Source organism: Parambassis ranga, chromosome 19 (assembly GCF_900634625.1).
Source record: "Parambassis ranga chromosome 19, fParRan2.1, whole genome shotgun sequence".
Classification (NCBI taxonomy): domain Eukaryota; kingdom Metazoa; phylum Chordata; class Actinopteri; family Ambassidae; genus Parambassis; species Parambassis ranga.
The window spans coordinates 19579397-19600796 of record NC_041039.1 but is presented as its reverse complement, the minus strand read 5'-3'; the positions used below and the strand labels follow the sequence as shown (position 1 = coordinate 19600796).

Below are 21400 nucleotides of genomic sequence, written 5' to 3'. Positions count from 1 at the left end.
GTTAGGATGTTGGTTAGTCTTACTGAGCAGGCATTCAGATTTAGGGGTGAAATTTTCCTCTCCTCAGCTTCCCACACCCCTTAAATTGTTGGAGACGTCCCCAGATGCGAAAGGGGCCGGTTGGATGTGTTGCCTCAGTGCGGCTCCACTGCGGTTCTCGCTGACTTGACCATTGCTGCTCTCCAGTGCATCTGCAGCTGTTGTTGCTGCTGCTGCCTCTGTCCCAGAGAGAGAGAGAGAGGGAGAGGGAGGGAAGGAGGGAGGGAGGGAAGAAATAATGGGATCAAACAGCCAAGATATTTGCTGGCTCAGCATTTTCTGCACTTTGTTTATTTATTTATTTACTTCTCTCAGGATCAATTAGTGCAGTTATCTAGTAGCAAAGGTAAAAATATCACACCTACAAAAGGAAAATAGTCTGATCTTTCTGAATATACTCAGAAGGGAGTTTTTGTGTTTACTGTCATATAATTGTGTGTTTGGTTTATCAAAGACATTTCGTGGTTCTGTGTCTTAAAGGAGCATTTATCCTACGCCAGTCTCACCAGTCTGAATTATGACGCATAGCATTTGATACTGATATCATTCTAACTCATGTTTCTACATCCATGTAGCCTAAAGGCTTGTGATGCGGGGAACTTGTGCACAAAATGATAAAAAACAGTTCATCAGCCATAGTGCGCACAACAAGAGAAGCTGCACATCTATTGTATAAGTCAAGAGTTCCGAGGCTTACCGTGGGTTGATCTTGAAAGTCCTGAATGCGTCTTATCCTCGAGTAAAATCATCCAACAGCAGGGGTACCAGTGGGTGTCATGTGGCAACTTTACATTGCACCTACTGTCTAATACAGAAAAAAAAACTAAAGGCTTGTGGTCCTCGTCGCCATCCAAACTGTGTCAGTAAGGTAAAAAAAAGGTGAGAATTAATATGAGTCTATAAGAAGGAGGAAGCCGGGGATGGAAAAAGGAGCGAAAGGAGAGGAATGCAGCTGCTTGTGCGGCAGCACGGCGGTGTGAGCAGCCTACGGTGTACCGCAGGAGAAAATCTTGCGTTGCAATTCGGGGGGAGATACATTAAGAGGCAATAAGCGAGCCCTTGACATTTCCAGACATCACTGCATCAGCAGAAATCTGCTGCTTTTTTGCCACTATAGACAAGATGACGGGCAGGATGTGTTTCAGCGCGGCGCGGAGAGCACGAAGAAAAACCAAATAAATCACAACAGAGAGCATGAGAGATAGTCAGGTGTAACAGCGATGTCCGGATGTTTTCTCAGCAATGTCAAGCATGTTTTGCTGTGAATTTTACATGCAAGTGCAGGGGAGGCGAGGGAGAAGAGAGGAGTGGAGTATGGAGGGGAGGGCAGCAGGGGAAGGAGGAGGAGGAGGAGGAGGAGGAGCTGGACGGTTTCGACGCAATGCAGACCGGCTCTACTAAAGCACGCCGCCAGAAGTTCTCCATACACCACAAAAACATGAGCGCTTGTGTGCCAGCACTGGCGCAATCAGACTGCAAGGAGAGACAAATCCTCCAAACGCGCTCTGGGTAACATCTGAGATCGTGGAACCAGGCTGCCACTGCTGGGTGGTGAGAGATTAACACATCATCACGGTTTATAGGGGTTAAACACGCATGAGAGAAGCTTGGAGAGGTCGACTGTGAAATTTAAATCAGTATTTATAACATTTGACTGAGACCTATAGATAAAATACACAGCAGTGTGGTTCACGCCTCCACATCCCTGAAAAAACATCACCTGAGATCTGGTGAGTTATGATACTAAATCATCACGGGCCTGTATCGACTCAGAGTGAAGTCATTGTTACTGTTTGGGACCATGAAGCAGATGTGAGGAAGACGTGAGGAAGACGTGAGGAATCTGGCGTCAGACTCTGCAGATATACATTCAGCACCACGGACAGCGCAGAGGACTGAAAGCAAGAATTCCCAGAAGAGACAAAGAGACAGATTATCCCAAAAAAACATCAAGTAATACATCAGTGATCAGATCTATGGATGAGTTAGGGCCTAAAAGCAGTGAAGGAGACCCCAAACAACTTTCTAACACACATTTAATGTAAAAAAAATCAGACTTTCCGCCTAATTTGTTAAAATGTGCCTCAAGCCATTTAAATACCCCTCCATTAATCACTATGACAGTGTATTAAGTTAATTGGTTTCATGGCAGGACAAACCGATGCCATTCAGCACCAAACGTAATAAAGTGTATTAATCTAATTGCTGTTTTTTCCATATATATATATATATATATATATGTATATATATATAGGCCACATATGTTTAGCCTAAGACCATGCATAATGAAAACTGACGAGTGGTCAACGTTCTTCTTTATAATTAATTTATATAAAAAAGGATTGAGTTACATACATGTTTAAATTAGAAAAATAAATATTTTATTACATTTATAATTCACAATGAATTCGTGTCATGCGGACGTTGCGTTATAAAATCTCTGAGCCACGTTGTTTACAGCGAGCTGCAATGCAATCTGAATGTTTGTAACAACACGGAGATAAGTTACGAGTACAACTTTGCTTTATAAGCTGCATGAGAGGAAACAAATGGGACTTACAAAAAAAAGCTGTATATACACAATGCCTTTTATACAAAGAAAGAAAGAAAGCGTGGTCATTTATAAAGCTTACACCAAAGAATGTTGTTATTTTCTACGGATGAAACACACAATGTCCATCATACGGCAGACTGCACCTTCTGCATTGTTTCTCCGCCGTGAAGTCTCTGTGAGCTACAGCACTGGCTATGCAAGAATAATCCGTGAGAAAAAAAATGATCCAGTATTTAAGGAGAAGAAGAGAATGCCACACTTGTGTCTTGTTGTGACTCGGCGAACAACAAGCTTCACTTAACGCTCTCCCTCCTGCAAGTAAGCAGAAAACAAAAGCCACTGTGTTACATGAGGAGGTGACAGGAAGAAGAAGCAGCAGACAGGCATGTGGTGGGCTTAGTGGACCATCACACGCGTCCAGAGACAAACACTGAGTCAAAGAGCGTGATCTGGAGGGCGCACGCCACACTCGGTCAAGGCCAGCTGCCCAGTGCAAATGTTAGTCAAGTTAAAAGTGTTCGTTTTGCGCACTGTGGAGCCTGAGCGGCAGCAGAGCAGCTCTCTGCAGGGATGTGTATCGTCCACACAGTGGCGCTCAGAGCTCACCTGTTCTTATAGATCTGAGCAGATTCACATAGAAGCGCACTACAACCTCTAAGGTGAAATACAGTCTACAAACTACAAAGGTGTATAAAATTAAGAAGAAGTATTTTTAACATGGTGATGATTTTTTTAATTATAAAAGTTATCTGACTTCTGTTTACCTATCTTGGCTACATCTTTGAAGGCAAAATTGATAAATTGTCATTTTATGAGGATTAAATAAGGCAGAAATGGCAAATTCCCTCACAAAGTATAATGCTGTGTTAGCATTTAGTACGAAAACGCGTTACGCAGAATGTTAACATCTCTCCAGGGCTTTTGTCTGTTACACACACATGTTCCTGTCTGTCCTGTTTTTGCCGTGCGCACCAACGTGGAGGACACACTGTGTGCGTAATGGTGATTTTACGCGCGTTTTAACTTCTACCTACCTACATTCTACCTACATTTTAAAGCAATTTACGCAGACAGAGGACCCATCTCCTCCTGAACTGAAATAAACCAAATCTGAGTTGTTTTTTTTCCAACACTAGAAGTATAACCTGTGGATTGTGGTGCCAGTTCTTTGCGCGTAAAGGCAGAATATGGACACTTTGGCTAGTGAGATTGCAGATAAGAGAACATTTCTGATTCTTTTGTTCACACAGGTCTGTTGTTTCCCCACTGGTTGTTCCAGTGGCCACTGTGTGTGAAAAATAAAGTGGAAGAGAGTTTCTTTCTAAAGATCTTGTGAATTTGAGTGCAGGAAATGAACCAACATCCTTGTTGGGATGTAGCATGAGGCATCACTGGAGGCACCATGCGTAAAACACCTGGAGCAGCTGACAGATATAAGCGTATAAACCTGCATATCCTTTGGAACTGAACTCACCAGAAATAAAAGATCTTCTTTACACGTCCGTCAGTTTCCCTGTGTATGTTTCCAGTGGATTCACGTTTGGGTGAGTTAAAACCTCCAGGTCGTCGCTCTCTTTATAGGACTCCGTTTTGGAGAGCGACTGGTTACTTTTGGTGGAATCACTCTCACCCAAGGAGGGCTGCTGCGACTGCTGCTGCCCACAAGTCACGTGTACATACTGAACGTTTTCCTCCTCCTCGTTCTCTCTGTGGTAGAAATAATTGAAATTGGACACGATTACAGGTACAGGTAGAGCTATGGTTAGCACTCCGGCGATAGCGCACAAAGATCCGACGAATTTACCCCCAATTGTGGAGGGACACATGTCTCCATAACCAACTGTGGTCATTGTCACCACAGCCCACCAAAACGCATCGGGTATACTTGAAAATTCAGATTCGGGGTCTTCTGCCTCAGCAAAGTAAACCGAACTGGAGAATAAAACTACTCCAATCAAAAGGAAAAATATAAGCAGTCCCAGCTCCCTGAGGCTTGCGTGAAGCGTTTGGCCGAGAATCTGCAGACCCTTTGAGTGTCTGGAGAGTTTAAAAATCCTAAAAACACGGACCAGACGGATGACCCTCAGTATAGCCAGAGACGCAGCCTGTTGACTGCTGCCCTGATGCTCTGCAAGATCCAGGCCCAGGGTGATGAAGTATGGAGCTATAGCCACAACATCGATCAGGTTCATGATGTTTTTAAAGAAAGCTGCTTTGCTGGGACACGACAGAAACCTCATGGTGAATTCAAAAGAGAACCACACTATGCAAAGTGTCTCCACCATGAAGAACGGGTCTGTGAATGGACTGGGCGCTTTGCCGGGACCGCTTCCATTGATTTGATCGTCTAGCACTCTGGGGACTTCTCTAAACTCGGGTAAAGTCTCTAAACAGAATATAACAATGGATATCAGAATGACCATGACTGACACAATGGCAATTATCCGTGCAGGTCCTGAACTTTCTGGATATTCAAACAGGAGCCACAACTGACGCGGGAACTCGTTCGTTGGCAGCTGGCGTTCCTCCTCCCTCGCCAAGCCTTCGTCGTCACGGAAAACCTCTATGACTTCTTCATCTAGTTCATAAAACTTTACTTCTTCCAGGAAAATGTCCACAGGTACGCTCACAGGCCTCCGGAGCCTTCCTCCCGACTGGTAATAATAAAGGATGGCATCAAAGCTCGGTCTGTTCCTGTCAAAGAAGTACTCGTTTCTTAGCGGGTCAAAGAAGCGCATCCTTTTACGCGGATCCCCCAAAAGAGTGGTCGGAAAGCGAGAGAGGGTTTTTAATTGCGTCTCAAAGCGCAGACCTGAGATATTGATGACCACCCTCTCGCTGCACTCCTGGTCCTCTGGTTCCAAGTCAGCAGCATCTTGCATTAAAGGAGTAACGACCACAGTCTCTTCATGGTTCTCCTGGGACAACACAGTCATCTTTTTTACCCCTCTGCGGGTAAATCCGTCACTCACCTCCTTGGTGCCTTCCTCTTGCCCTTTTGCCCGTGCGTCCTAACCCTAAGCCTTTTTCTCATGCAGCCACCCGAGATTTCGGGCAAAGTCCCTCTTTTTTATTTGTAGATATCCAAAATCGTTGTGCAGTTGTTGATTTACACCGCTCTTTTGTCAGATTAGTGCCTCTGAACTGTCAACTTTCAATGCTGCACACAGATCTCTACTTGCATAAGCTATACCAAGAGGAGGCTATCATATTCACACCATTTTAAACCCCAAAGCCCTCCCCAAGTTGGAAGACCAGATGACACTTGTTGTTGCTGCTGCTGCTGTCCCTCTCGTTCTCACTCACTGCTCTGTAGCAGTGCAGTGATTTACATGTCGCTTCACAAATGTCTCTAATTTGAATTGAAAGCATTCTTTCTTCTCCTAAATTATATCCAGCGTCCAAGTCCCCAGTCTTGTTTTGTTCAGAGCACGGCTCAGAGTCTGCTCAGACATGGAGTCTCTCACCCTGCAGGTGCTTCATTCATGAAATCATGGGGTTATTCTTGTCACAAGAGGGAACCTCCAGGACCAGCGGCTGTGTCTACTTTGGGTCACAAACTAAGGAGTACATGATGAAGCATGACAAAAAGATCTAACACGGTGACCTAAAAGATATTTTTTCTCTGCAGCAACATATTAGATGTGTCTTAAAAATAAATAAGATGAAATTAACTGAATGCTTTGAAGCTCAGAGCCTTGTAATAAGGAGGGGCCCTCCCAGGGCTCGGCCAGTGGAAACTGCTGTCTTGACTGACACTTGAGTAGTCGGAGAGGATAGCGGCTTGGGGAAGCTGCAGCCAAAATAACATTCATCGTTTCTTGCACTTAAAGGGCTCAATTGTACAAGTTGGAGCATAGGAAGCCCCAGAATACAAGTGACCCATCCTAAGGGTTACTGATATGCAGTGATGGAAAAACACACTGCTGCCTTCAGGTCTTATTTAGACCCCCTAGCCCCTACACACAAAAGTGACATCACACTTTTATTTTATTTTGTACAGTGAACTGAATGATAAAAAAGTTAAAAACACATAGTTCCAGTGAAACTTATGTGCAGCATTGTCTATTTATAGCTCTTTATTTTCCACTTTGATTGCTGTAAAGCTGTTTCAGTTATGTCACACACTGCAGTTGTAAACCCCACAGCACAACAATAATAGCACAGGGGTGCTAATCAGTGTTACTAAAACCAAACCTGGATGGTTTGCATTATTATGTTGATGTGGGTAATCTGTCCCCGGGTATAATGCATGCCATTTAAAACACACTTTTATCAGGTCAGGTTAACAAGCACAAGTTCCAAGAAGTGCTCGAATCTTCACCCTTTCCATTTACTGAACAAAGAGTTGGATTTCATGGTCCGGTGTCAGTTTCAGGACATGGTGCCGCCTGCTGCTAATGTGTTAGCATATAGCATTCACCAAATGACTGTCTGGGTCAAGCGGAGGTGCTAGGCCTTGACTGGATCCATGGCAACGAATGATAACAAACAAGCTGAGGAATTGACATATGATTCTTGTACATGGGTTCAAGCATGAAGAAAAGACAGAATGATTGACCTCCCTCTGCTTTAAACATCATTTGCTCAACTTTATTACATTATCCATATTAATTAAATAACATAAACATACTTTATACTCTCTTTTCTATATGCATATATATGTGTGTGTGTGTGTGTGTGCCTGTGTGTGTGTTTGTGTTGGGGCTCTCACGTGTCATGCTTTCCATACAGATCTGTACATTTGAAGATGGATATGTGTGTGCATGCATGCTTAACAGTGAGCGCATGTAATGAGACACATGCCATAAAGCCGGCAGGGTGCATGAACACTGACAGTGAGGAACCTCCCTTCGTTATTAATGGCTCGACCTATGAATGCAGGAGATCCCCCCAGTAATCTGATAGGCCACTGTGGATTCACTCACAGCAAGAGAACATCGGCTCGCTCATCAATCCTCAAAAATCACTTGAGACAAAACCAGTAACTGACAATTACATCATTTTAATTTGACAATAGTCGCCAGCAAAGATAAACTGTATGAATAAAAACAACATATTGTTAGTATATTTACATAAAAGCTGTTTAATTAATAAGCTGCACTTGATCCTAGTCTAAAAATACACAGAATGAGTTTTCTTCCTTATGCATCACAGATGTGAGGTAATCAGCAGCAACTTGTGTTAGTGGGTCCGCTTGGCTCTCACCTCCACTGTAACCTCAGGCCAAGTATTTACAAAGTGTGTGTATGTGTGTATTTCTGTAAGTGTGTATCTGGAGTTGCTATTAGTACGATAGGTGAATGAATGCATGTGTGGGTCATGTTGTGTGTGTGTGTGTGTCTGTGTTATAAATTGAAAGAGGAGTTTTTAGAAGGTCAGCCATGCTAGTCAACAGCTCCTTGGGATCACATCGTTCTTGTGCCAGCTCTGCTCGAGATGAAATAGGGGGATATGTGACCCTGTATGATGTATGCTCTGTATGACTGGTGATGACAGCATCTCAAACACCGGAATGATTCCATAGAGGTAGAATCATATCTAAGAAGATACAACGCATGATGACCTACAACTTCAAAAATAACATTTTGCTCAACACAAACCCAAAGAAACAAACCCCTGGGCCTGAGACATGGGCCTCAGTCAATGCAGAAGTGTTATAAAGCTGCAGTTCACACCACAGCCTGTAGGGGCTGGTTTCAAAAGTGGATCAATTCCCATAGACTCCCATGTTAAAATGTCCAGCTTTACAGCTGAGGTATAGAAAAAAAGACTCAGATCATTTTTAATCACCACTGTAAGAGGTTAATTTTTAAAATAACTTTATTAACTCCCTCATTTTAATCATATTGGGACTTAAATGGGCGTGACCACTTTGTGTGACTGGCATGTGCTGTATCACGGTTTGGACTTCTCAGCTCTGCTTGTCTGTATCTAGAGTTCAGGCAGATTGTGACGCTGCCACAGGGACCTAAAAATAGCGCTTCAGAAACCTGTTGGTGATGCCATGGAAACTTCGTCCACAGGTTATTAGTGCCAATGATGGAAACTAAACGCTAAAGGCTCGGGTTGTTCCATGCGCGGCCACTAGAGGCTGAATTTTAAAATGCAGTTTGGGTCTCTATTGATAATTGTTGTGTGGGGTCACTCATTATGAAAATGAAGGGTGTAACTGCTTAAAGAGATGGGGGAGGTCTTAGATGAACGATGCGTGCTGGGTTTCATCATTAACGAATCGATGCTTTTGCTGGATCTGTATTTGAATTCTTGTTGAAAAAGCGATACTGTGTGAGCAGTGCAGACATGTGAAACCTAAACTGTGGGGTGAACCTTGTGTGGCATACAGCATCCACGTTAGTCTTCACTCATCAGCCAGTGTATATGGCAAAGATGTGAGGAGCGTGTGCAGCTGCATCTAATTAACAGTGTGAAAATTTTTGCCTAATAGAACCTAAGCTGTGTTTATACCGTCCACATTATCCGCTGTGCAAGTGAGCAGCGCACAGCGTCTCCTCACCCTGAGGTGTCTGAACCCAGGGCTTCCACGCCAGAAAACGGACACCCCAGCCAATGCTCCACGCCAGTTCCTGCGTTTTGATAGCCACCAATTTTAGCCTGCTGTCATCTGAAGTTGATGTTCCTGTTTTTGCTGATAGGTAATGAAGCATGCAGCAAGAGATGAAACTGGATACCTCAGATCCGGAGGGCAGGGTTCCTTGGAATTACCTCTGCATGTCCCATCCTACGCCTACCTCGGATTATCATTTCACTCCTTGATCAAGTCTTTCCCTTTTTTAGCAGGCGTGTGGTCCAAATGCCCAGGACAGGGGCCAACTGCAGGGGATCAGTTCACAGGAGAACCACACATGGGTTATTAATCAAGGATGACTTCAAAGATCTCAAAGGTCATTTTTATTGGGAACTTTAGGTTTATATCATGAGTCTGTCAGACTCTTCCTCCTTCATTTGTCGTTTGGCTGCACAGCCGCTTCTGGTGTGACTTTTACAGTGGTGGAAAGTAACTAAGTATTTGTACTTCATTAATGTACTTAAGTAAATTTTTATGTATTTGTACTTTACTTAAGTAAGAATAATAGTGCATACTTTATACGTTTACTCCATTGCAGCTGTTACCTGTACTTTCTCCTCCTCTACATTTCTACAGTGTCTGTAGTTCCTTGTTCCATGTGATGAACACAGAGCTGGACTGATGTGAGGTCAGACTCTGCATGGAGGTGGTGTCACGCTGCCAGCTGTGTTTCTATAATGAGCCTCAGTTATGATGCCGGTGCTCTGGCTCAGTTAGCTAACTAGTTAGCTGCTGTCTGCTAACACAGGTCCACCCATTAATGTTATGATTAGTTTGGTTGCCGTTGCTAGGCAACCAAACTCTTGTTCTTCGCCCTCTTTCTTCTTCTTTCTTATTCTTCCGTACGTTTTTTGGCGCAGCGTATCTTCAGCATACATTTTACCGATTTCAGCCATTCATCTATCAAAATGTTCATCTCACAGAGGACATTCCAGGTCAACTTCAAGTTTTCAAAAAATTATAATTTTTCAAATATTAAGCAATTTCGGTGTCATTTTTAACATGGGAGTCTATGAGAGAGCCCTTCAACGAGGGTCATCTGCCAAATGTATCTCCTCCTACAAATTTCAAGCTACAGACTCCATCTTAGTCTTCTGACGCTCATTAGATGCTGCTCTATCAACCTTGTATTCAGAATTTTCATAATTCTGAATCGTTTCCGCGCGCCAGGCTCTCAAAGTTGGAGTGGTTTTTGAGGTCTCCTCTGCTGTTACCATGGTGACAGGCTGACACACAGAGGCATACAAAGCTCTGAATTGCTCTGATTCTCCAGCAATTCAGAGCATCAATCCTTCACATCAGCATTCAGAGCAATGCTTCAGCTGCAGCAATCAAACTTGCATTTTCTTCAGGAAATGCTTTTTCTAGTTGCCATTGATTATCATTCATTTACCAGCCTCTCTGTTCACTTGATGCCCACAGCCTGCCTCATGACACACAGACCTGTCCATAGCTGCTACATTTCGAAGATGTCTGTACTGAAAATGTAAATTAACTACACATTGTCAGTTTAAATTTTAAGATGATTTCTTTGATTATTTTAACCCGATTAGATCCTTTGCAATGGAAATTAATCATATATATTCAGTGCGTGAGTACTTTTACTTTTAATACTTTAAGTACAGTACAGTAAGTACTTAAGACTTTTACTTAGGAGTAAGTACCAAGCTTCAGTACTTCCTCCACCACTGGACTTTTGTCAGTGCATGAATATGTGAGACATCATTATTATCTTGAAGCAGAATATCCTCGTTAAAGTTTGATATATTGACAGACCCGCTGTCACTCATTAATCAGCCAACTTAGCGTAATGTTTGCTGAATGTGTTATTCCTGCTGTGACAGTGTTCTGCTGTTCTTTGTCCATGTGTTGATTAAAACAAACAAGGTATCACCTTGGAGCTTCTGTAAGCGGAGCTGGATATTTTTCACTCTTTTCCAGTGTTTTCCAAAACAAAACATAAATCAGCTAACAAAAAATATTGAACATTAATCCATTACCACAAACCACGTGTGTGATCTGGTGAATGTATTATGGACCAAACGTGGCATTTTTATTCCATGAGGACGTGTTGTTCTGCTGATGTGATTCGTGCTGATGGTTTAGTCTTGTTATGTTGTTAGGGAAAGGATCACAAATATTCTGCCTCTACAGATGTTATTCTTGATCTTTTTCTTCTTTGGATACAAACACGGCACTTACAAAGGCCTCTCTTGCTCTGATCCTCACTTTGCTCAGGCCAACATGAGCCTTTTTTTTGCTCTTCACCTGCAGTGCTGTGTCCCTACATGTTACAGTAAGCTCTACAATGTAAACAGACTCCTGAGCTGTGATATTAGGTCATGCCGGGGCTGCTGCTGACCATCTGGACTGCAAGCCGTTGCCGCGTGACTGATAACATTTCTCAATCTACATCTAAGTTAAATCGGGTATTACTTCCTTATGTTCATAAAGGCTGATTACTGTCTCACCTTTCTGGGGCTTATTTTGAAATGTTGCTAGGGGGAATATTACTGTAATCTGTTTCTGTAACTGGTGAGAGGGAAGTCTGGGTGTCCCTGCTTAGACTGCTGCCCCCGCGACCCGGTCCTGGATAAGTGGTTGAAAATGGATGGATGGATGTTTCTGTAACTTAGCTTTTAAGCACGGAGGACCTGCGGGTTCCTCCTGTGACCGCTGGTTAACTGGTTTCAGGATGTTGACAGCGCATGCTGAGCTGACCTGATTCTGGTGGGAGCTCCCACCATAACAGTCGTTTTATATTTGTACAGTATTGGAAGTACAATGTACATACTGACTACATGTCTGGCTGCATACTGCGCACTAAGAAAACAAATGGGTGACACGTATGAATATTCAAAATGCAGCCTTGTTTGTTTAATGTTTAATATTGCATTTACAGCCTCTGTTCTTTAGAAAGAACAGCAGCACTGTGTGTTTCAGCTACAGTAAACACAGAACAATAAACTCAGCTTATAGTTTCCTATTAAGAATTCAAACTCATGTTTGTGTCTGTATAGATGGTGTATTTTCCTCTTTCACCAGGGCTGTAATTGAATCCAGCTCAAAGAGCAACCCTCTTCGGTGGAACCTTAGAGACTACTATAAATAAACAGCAACACTCGTTCAACACTTGCCTATACGGCACATGGAATGATTAGCTCATGGTAAGAGCCCTGTGATCTTACAGTGCGTAGCCACAACTATTTTCTGCATATGTGCGTTGCCTAACTCGTGGAGTGTGTCAAGAATGTGGTCTCTAAGGAAGTCACTAAATTGAGTTAGAATATTACAATGATTTATAATGAGGATGGTTATAGTGCAATAGTATATTTTTGCACCAATAATAAAAACACATCTGTATAAAGCACATATTTAACTCATTACTTCGGTGCTGCATGGTTCACAGTGGAATCAATACAGTTATAAAAATCAATTTGAGATCTTTGATAACCAATAAGATGCACAGACAGACTGATGTGCTGATGAAACAAACACATGGGGATTATTTATAATAGTATACAATAAAGCTGCACAGACTGTTGGTTCAGCTCTTCACAGGTGTGGTTTTTCTGCACCTATTGATCAGACCACGTGATCAGAGAGAGACACTCTCATGCAGTGACGCCTGAGCATGTGGTCTTTATTGTCCCACTATATTCTCCAACATGCTGATTGGCTACTACTCTGTACAAGCCAGGCCAGCTGCCCTTGTTGTACACTACGGAGAAGGCCAAAAGTCAGGGGGTGAGCTGACAGAGGGAGGGGCGGCTGGTTTCCTATTACTGCAACACCCACCAGAACTCTACCAAGCCTTGTTATTCCCTTCCCTAGTCTCTTTCTGTGTAGCTACAGCACCTGCTACACAGCCCTCTGTGCAGGCTCCTCTCCCACGCTACACTTCAGGCCTGTGGCTGCCTGAGAACAATGTGCGAGCAGAGGTGTGTCTGACGTGTGTGTGTGTGGTGCTGATGGGGAAAGAATGGGGCACAATGGATCTGCTGGTGTTGCAGCTGATCCACCCAGTGGACAGCCAACAGCTCCTGGGGGATTAAGATCATTTTTTTAAAGGAGCAGTCAACCCTAAAATACATTCTGTTGGTAATGTTGGACTGTGTAATGAGCATGTGAGTAACCCCCCCACCACCACCCACCCCACCCAGTTTATAGCTGACTGCATTACCTGATGTCACATGGGGATATGGCATTCCACAGTATCCTGTGATAGCACAATGTGTTCTGAACTAAATATTGCTGAGCTGAATTGAAATGTAAGTAACAAAAAAATGTGTTCACACGATGACAGGCACAGCCTGATGACAGGTAGGTGGATACATCTGAAAAAAATGTTCTTAGAAGTTCTACAGTAGTGCTGTAATTGGCTCACTCTGATTACTTTGATCGCTCAATTATGTAGGCTACTGCTCACATTATCCTCCGCCAAGGTGGCAGAACTGTGGATGAAGACTGCTTTTACACTGTAGTACACACATCCGTGCATTCATGCATGTATTACAGTTAATGTCATTTTAGTTGTTTACAGAACGAATATTTAAATACTTGCTACCTTTGTTTAAGAATTAGTATCTAAAAGTGTTTTTATCAGACACTGCATTATCATCATATTATGGCATATTATAGAGTGAATGTGGGGAGTAATATTCTGAGAAAGTAGTTCATTTACAAGGAAAACAAGTCTGGGAAATAAATACTCAGATATCTCGTGACATTAAAGACATACAAGACAGACAATTTATTGTTTTTTATCAATATTCAAAGGTTTTTATTTGAATATTACCCTCCACCTTCCTCCTCCTCTGTTTCCTCTGATACACCATGACATCCATCATCTTATTGATTAAGTTTATCGTGGGGTAGTTTGTACTGGAGTCACGGTTTTCCATAAAATGTAGCTAATTAAGACCAAAAGTGTCCTCAAGTCATTGCCTGTTAGATCTCATTTTAAAAGCTGTCTGTGGTGACGCTGATGACCTGTGGCTGCACTCTGTTCCTGTTGCAGTTGAAGAGCCAGGCTGCCCTCCTGTGGCGATAGCGCTTAGACAGCAGCACATAGAGCACTGGGTTTACACAGGGGTGCAGGTACTGGAGCACAGTGCAGATGAAGTAGAACATGTCCCAAGCCGATCCGTGATGATACAGCCCCAGGTACACGCACAGCTCCAGAGCATAACCAGGCAGCCAGCACAGAGAGAAGGTAGCAGCAGCCAAGAACACCATGACAGAGGCTCTGCGTGTGTTCCTGGCGCTGGACACTGACATTACAGGGCTCTTGTGCAGAAAAAGAGCCAGGCGGACATAGTTGAAGGCAATGACCAGCATTGGAACAAAGTAGTAAAGTACAAACTGGCTTAGGACCACTTGGTAGTGGTGCTCATGAATAGTTGGAAGGCAGAAAGTGAAGTTTGCCAAACTCTGGCCCAGACTCTCTTTGGTAGCAAACATTCTCAGAGGCAGGCTGATGAAGAAGCTCAGGGCCCAGACCAAGACAAACATGAGGATGACCAGGTCCATGGTGGGTGGCTGGTATGGGTTGGTGATGATCATGGCCCGAGCCACGGACACTGCACACAGAGAGTAGGTGCTCGCGGCGAGGCTGAACGCTAGCAAGAACTGGTAGACTTTGCAGGAGGTGTCACCTAAAGGCCACGAGTTACTAACAGCTGAGTGTAACGTGAAGGGGATCAGCAGCAGGGTTAGGAAGTCAGCCAGCGTCATGCTGAGTAGGAGGATGTCCAGGCGATTCTTACGCAATGTGTTGTACTTGGCAAACAAAGAGAAGACCAGCAGGTTGGCACAGAGCCCAATGCCCAGGATCACTCCACAGGTACAGGCAAAGATCAGCCCATAGGTATTGGGAACAGCCATGTTCTTATCAGCTTGTCATCACCTGGCCAAAAAAATACACGGTTATTCCAAAAATTTGCTCCTTGATACAAAACTTATAAACAAAAAGCTAAAAAAAGATAAATGTTACATTTATACAGCTTTGCTAAAGCTTGACACAATGGCCAGAGAGGTAAATGACTCACCATCGTCGTTCTTTTGCTGGATCTTCTGTTCTCTAGGATGGAACCCTCCTAAAAATAAAACCTAGAAAAATTCTCTTTTCCTGGTTTGTATCCTGATAGAATGGACAAAACAGGCGAGAGATGCGCTCATTACAAAGTGTGATCGCTGAATGTGAAGGGAAAGAAGGCAAACATTACTTGGACCACATTGATTCTGGTTGACTAGGTTTAAAGAGAAATGGCCTCTGCTCACTGCTGAGAGAGCAGCTGTCGATGCTTTGTTGTTATTTTGTGTATCTTGTGTTTTAGTTTAACCAGTGATGTTCTAAATATGTGAATATCGATAATGGTGATGATCACAGAAAAAGTGACTGCAAGGAGGATCATCCTCCATAAAGTTAATAAATAAAATTAAACAGTAGCTTTACAGTTTATAATGATTTTTTTTATGTTCAAAGAAAAGGTACATGTTATTAGCATGCTACAGGTAATTCTTCTAAAACTTTAACTGTGCAAAAGGGCACAGTTAAAGTCCCAACATGTAATGGAGATATTAATGCTTTGGTCTATGGTTTGATTGATTTCTTCAGTCCAAGCTGCTTTGACGCTCCTAACGCTGGCTTTATCAGCATTTATGACTCTTTGTCGGCTAATGGCCCTTGTTGTACACAGCTGCTCTCAGCAGAGGAAATAAGATGACGTTGATGCATCTGCTAACCCCTCCATTACCAGTCCGGTCTGTGTCTGTCATTCAATAGAGTAAAACACGACATGTTCTCAAGTGGGAGATTAACAGGTTCACTGTTTTTCCATATATCATATTAAGTTACACACATGAGAAGTGAAAACATTAGTGGAGCGTGGCCAACAAAAATATTTAAAATTAGTGGATTTTTTAAAAATCTACTGTCACCCTCTTGTCTTGTTGTCTCTCTCTTCTTGTATCTTCACTGCTTTGCATGGGCCATAAAAGTTTATCAGTAATTAGATCCATACATTTTGTGTATTAAACAAAGTCTGTACACTCAGCTCGTCTGTCACCTAGCAACGTATGATGGACCCAGCTGGGTGTCAATGGAATTTGCGAGTTTGCTTAGCTGTTGTAAATTCTTTAGGCCTTACAACATACCTGTTGAAATATATAACGTGTATAGTACATCTGTGTGGACATTGACCAGTTTCAACCTTGTCTGACATTAGTGCTGCTATACAAAAAAATGATGATTTTTTTTCTACAAAATGTAAAAATGTGCATCACAGTTTGACTGCCAAAGCACATCTACAGTCAAAGTTCCAAAGAGTTTCCATTTAATATCCCAGAAGACAACATTTCATCAACATGCTCTTTGACTGTCTGTGTGACTTATTTACTTAAATTAGCTCTACGTGTTTTAAATGCAAAACATATTCCATATGGCTGGTGAATAAAGACAGCATGAATCCGAATATCTCTGCTGGCTACATTTTTAATGTTTGATTAACTGGAAACCTGTACAGTATGCCCTCAGTGCATGTGATGAACAGAACGAGTGTGAAGCCCCCTGACTGGGGCTTCTTCTAAAAAAATAAACTATAGTGTAAAGTAATGGGGGGGGGGTGGACTTGATAAGGCATCCAATAAATTATAAGTCCATGAGGGGTCAAAGGTGAGGAAGGAAAGCAGGATCATTAAATGAAAAACCACAAAAGAACATAATATACAGGATACAACTAAAGTGCATTATGAAATTTAGTCAGCAGCACCATGATACATTCACAAAATAAATATACATTTTGAAAGTGAAATAAATTATGGCAGAACGTTTTGAACTGGTTGTCGTGACTGTAAGTCCACATATAGAGCCAAACAGAAGCAGACCATTCAGCATCCGATGCTACCATGTAAAGGAAATAAATAGGCCCTCCTGTGCTCTACGTGTGCACACAGCAGGTTAGAAATTAACAATATATGTCATGAAGTTAATCAGGGTTACAGAGCTGTAAAGATTTTCCAAATAAATATTGGACCTAGATGTACAATTGTGAGACTTCAGGAAGTGTGAGTGTGTGTGTAAAACAAAAATACAAAACTTTACTGTACAAGCATGACTCCGGGGCCGTAATAAGAAGTGTCTGAGTCTGTCAGGCAGCACTTTTTAAAGAAGGTCCTTTATGGTGCCTCTCGTATCAAAGACCGCGCTCTCCTCCTCTTCTTCTCATTCTCTCTACGCCTTCCTAACCTCACCTTTTTCTTCCTCTTGGTGGCAACTTTTAGTGGCTGGTCCTTATACGCCAGATCCTTGTTGGTCTCCTGGGGGAGGTGTGTGCCCTCCCTTTCCAGTCTGAACCTGTCAGGGAGGTCCTTGGTGGCCCCTGGGGGCTTCTGGTGTAGAGAATTTCCACTGAAGGTTTGGCTCGAGGTTCTGGTTTGCATAGGTGGTGTATGCTCATCTGCCGTGTGCACCTCCTCCAGCAGGTCCTGTAGCCACATGCGGCGTTTAAACTCCTGCAGGGAGCGGCCCTTATCATGCATCAGCTGGGCGTGGCTCACTGACCTCTTCCTATAACCGCAAAAACACAGGAATACACATGCATTAAAAACAGGAAGAAAGTGGTGAAAAGGACCTATTATTGTTTTACATACTCACATCTTAAACCCACATTCTATGTAAAGATAACACAGAAGTAGTTGGTGTGATTATATTAGTTATTATTTTGAGTGACACAATCCACATTGATATATTTTAACCTATGAGCTGAGTGCAGTTTTTGAAGTGGTGGCAGCTGAAATGTAAGGTCAGGCTTCAGGAAACCTCAGTACAGTAGGTGGCAGCATAAACAAGTCTGAGCTGTCACTAATCTGAGCTCAGACAGACCTATAATGGAGAAAACCTCCTTCAGCTCACTTTAATATATCCAGGTTCACTGGTGTGATATTTATTAAAACACAGACATCAGGAATCAACTGAAAAAACGTAATCTTAATCATAATTATTGTTGTTTTAGTTTAGTTTTTTAGATTAGATTGTATACAGCTCAGTTCAATACTTCTATATGCTCCAAAATAATAATAAAAATAACTCACATTCTGTTACAAAGTGCATCAACTGGTCTCCCATCAAGAGTCACTGGGGTGCACAGCAGAAACACAGCCAGGCTCCACTGATGGAACATGACTATAGAGCACATCCTTCAGCTGAAATTCTGAGGAACACATGACCAATGAACTGAGTGAGGTGTTTGTTTATGAATTAATGCTCAGCTGTTTTTCTGATTTCACCTGAAAATGACACATTGCTTGAGTTTTCTCATCACCAAAGCAGCACACAGTGTTTTTTTTTTAAATAAAACAGACACTTACATTGTAGGACTTTTTTTTCCCCACAGTTAAAATCCACAAAAACAGACAAAAGCTTCAGATCTTGTTTCAAAATCAGTTTACAAAAAAATATGATTAAAAATAGTCTTCTGCCAAATAAAATTTGGCTGGTTCAGAACTTGTGTCCAGATCCATTCGTGTAAAAGCAGCCTGGGGAAATCCCCTGCCAGTCGACTCCATTCATTTGCCTCCCAACAGTGTGTGTTGAGCTATTTATTTCTCCCCAGTGTCCAAATTAAAAGAGGGATAAAGATAGAAAGAGCAGGAGCCCATCAGCTGCAGAGCTGCCACTGCACTCGGTCCTCACGAAGAGTAACTCTGAAGCATCTTCTCGGGTGGCCGGAGTTGGAGAGCGGAGCAGAAAGGAGGCTTCAGTCCAGCACTGAGTGAGTGAGCCTGTGTGAGTCTGTCTGAGAGAGGCGCTCCTCTTTGGGTGAAGATGCATGCACTACCTCAGCCCCTACCCATTAAGGCCAGTCCTCACACCCTGCCCAACCCTCACCTCCCTCCCTCCCCCCCTAACCCTTCACACACACCTGCCATGACATGAAGGTGGCGCCCATGCAACACCCAACACGAACCGTGCGCTGAAGAGAAACTCAAATGACTGTATTTTTGATCAATTTTAGCTGCACTTTTAAAAACACAGTCTACTAATAACTCTTGCATAAAGCGGTCAAAAATGACAGGTGCGTACCAATGTAGGTAATCATGGGTTAGAGGTAACAGTATAAGGGGAGGGGCAGGGTTATTCCAAAGTAAACAGCCAGGCCTAACCACTTTCCCAGGGGAGAATGACCATAACCTCAGAGAAACCCAACCCACAGCCTCTCACTGCAGACCATTCAATTCACCTCCACTCTGCCTCAGCAAACCAGCTCACCACCAAATGGTTACAGTGGCTTCTGAGGTATCTCTGACATTCAGCTAATAAGGAGAGTAGAGAGCTTTGCATTAAGGCAGCTGTATAACCAGCCCGGGTTCACCCTAGACGCCGAACTCAGCCTTAAACATCCAGGAAGTGTATGAAAAATGTATTAAAATGTTGACGCTCAGTTGTCTCATGGACCACTCGGTACTTGTGAGTCCGAATGTGCATGTATTTTTAGTATCACGTTGACTGACGGAGTGCTGCATGCCTGAGTGGCAGAGTATGCAACCAGGAGGGGTGATTATTGACTGTCTGGTGAGGGTGAAAAAAAAAATGTAATAAACAATATAAAACACTAGTGGCTCTGTGGTGCAGCCCCAAAACCACAGATGTCTACCTTGCTGCAGCACTAGTGGAAAAGTCACAGGATCACCAAAGTCATTAGCATTCTGGGCATCATGAAAGCCTGAACAACATTTCGTGGCAATCTGTCAATAGTTGTTGAGATATTTTTTAGTCTGGAGCAAAGTGCTGCACTCTTCACTCTAAAAATACGATGTCTTATATAAAATGAATTGCAGTGTTATTTTCATGGAGCTGAGGACTGTAAATTCAGCCTCCGCCTGTTGGCAAATTCCACCTAAAACATTCCTGTTTGGTACATTTTGAACATGTTGTTCTGCTGCTCAAAGTGATCAGTACAACAAAAATAAAAATGACTGATACATAACGATCAATATGATCAATGGACTGAAGCTCAGCTCTGGTAGCAGCTGTTTGGTGAGTTTGGAGGACACCAAAGCATCATGTGCTGGAACAGAAACTCTTATTAATCTGATGGTTTATCAGTGTCCGTCACACTCAAACATCTCAACAACTGTTGGATGCATTACCGTAAAAATTGTGTACACACATCCGTGACTCCCGGAAAACGAATCCCCCATGTTTCCTTTAACAGCAACACCATGTACTCACATTTATGGTTTTGGCTAAAACGTTCTTTTCACTTTTACTTTTTGGATGGATTAGTTGGAACCTCTCTCACTACAACGTCTCATCTTCAGCTCCATCATCTGGTTATTATGCTGTTTTGTGCGTGGCTTTGTTTTATGACTCTGTCCAGATACCTGTACACATAATGACCCTCCCGTCAGCCACGTCCTGCTGAGACGTGAACCTTTAACTCAAATATTAACGGCTTAGCATTATGATAGCATTTATTAGCAGCTATAGACTCCTGGGACTGGTGGTGTGGCACAAACCCTCCTTTAGTCTCTGCGATCATGTACCTGCGTTATGCCTATAGATGCTTGCATACATTTGGCAATAGTTTATCATTTTCAGTTTTGTGTAAGGGACTATTTGTGGGACAGGCTCATGTAAGTGACAGCAGGACTTGTCATGAACATTAATGTGCACTGTCTCCTTTGCAGTCATTCAGTTGCCTGGTCGACTAACAACAAACAGGATTTTTGAGAGTAATCAGGTCATTATTTGTAAAAACAGATGTTGCTAACATGTGTTTTGGAGTTTTAGTTTCTTTAAGAAAAGTTGTGGTCTACAAAATATTTAATTTTGGGATGATGTCTCCTCTCCTCTGACAAAATATGAATATTTGTGTGCTGATTGAGATGAGATACAGTCTATTCAAAATCCTGAGTCATTTATGTGGTTGTGTACCTAACTGCTTTACAAAATGGAATAACTTCCATTTTTCCCCTGATGAGTAAAACCCATAAATTATTACTATGTACGGTGATGATTGAAAGAATCACTTCAGGCTAGTCTGGAGACCAGTTGGTGGTAAATTACTTAATAGAGGGCTCAGTATTTTACAAGCAGTCATGATTCAATTCAGCAAGGGGTCCAGAAAGGGTTTTGGGGCTGGGACAAATATATGACCAGCCCCCCCGCTGTCTCCAAAATGTAGCTTTCTTCTGTTTCCAGCGAGTCTGCCTCA

At 42.7% G+C, this 21400-nt stretch overlaps 3 protein-coding genes across 5 annotated transcripts; all 3 read right to left on the bottom strand.

Annotated features, from left to right (window-relative positions):
• Positions 1–100: 100 nt before the first annotated feature.
• LOC114451828 (shaker-related potassium channel tsha2-like) lies at positions 101–6038 on the bottom strand. Of its 3 annotated transcripts, none has more exons than XM_028430749.1 (2): positions 4068–6038; positions 101–218 (listed from the first exon to the last, which is right to left on the bottom strand). In XM_028430749.1, exon 1 carries the CDS (start codon positions 5527–5529, stop codon positions 4087–4089), a length of 1443 nt encoding a protein of 480 aa, XP_028286550.1. In that variant the 5' UTR covers positions 5530–6038; the 3' UTR covers positions 101–218; positions 4068–4086. The 3 variants fall into 3 exon arrangements, with proteins under 3 accessions (XP_028286550.1, XP_028286549.1, XP_028286548.1); XM_028430748.1 differs by lacking the exon at positions 101–218 and adding an exon at positions 791–894; XM_028430747.1 differs by lacking the exon at positions 101–218 and adding an exon at positions 2597–2905.
• Positions 6039–14144: 8106 nt separating this feature from the next.
• Positions 14145–15068, bottom strand: LOC114451707 (galanin receptor type 2). The gene has a single exon (XM_028430504.1). The coding sequence runs from the start codon at positions 15066–15068 to the stop codon at positions 14145–14147; it is 924 nt and encodes a 307-aa protein (XP_028286305.1).
• A 2197-nt stretch (positions 15069–17265) lies between these two features.
• LOC114452351 (parathyroid hormone-related protein-like) lies at positions 17266–18715 on the bottom strand. Its single transcript, XM_028431624.1, has 3 exons — positions 18552–18715; positions 18276–18394; positions 17266–17751 (listed from the first exon to the last, which is right to left on the bottom strand). The coding sequence occupies exons 2-3, from the start codon at positions 18377–18379 to the stop codon at positions 17361–17363; spliced, it is 495 nt and encodes a 164-aa protein (XP_028287425.1). The 5' UTR covers positions 18380–18394; positions 18552–18715; the 3' UTR covers positions 17266–17360.
• Positions 18716–21400: the final 2685 nt, after the last annotated feature.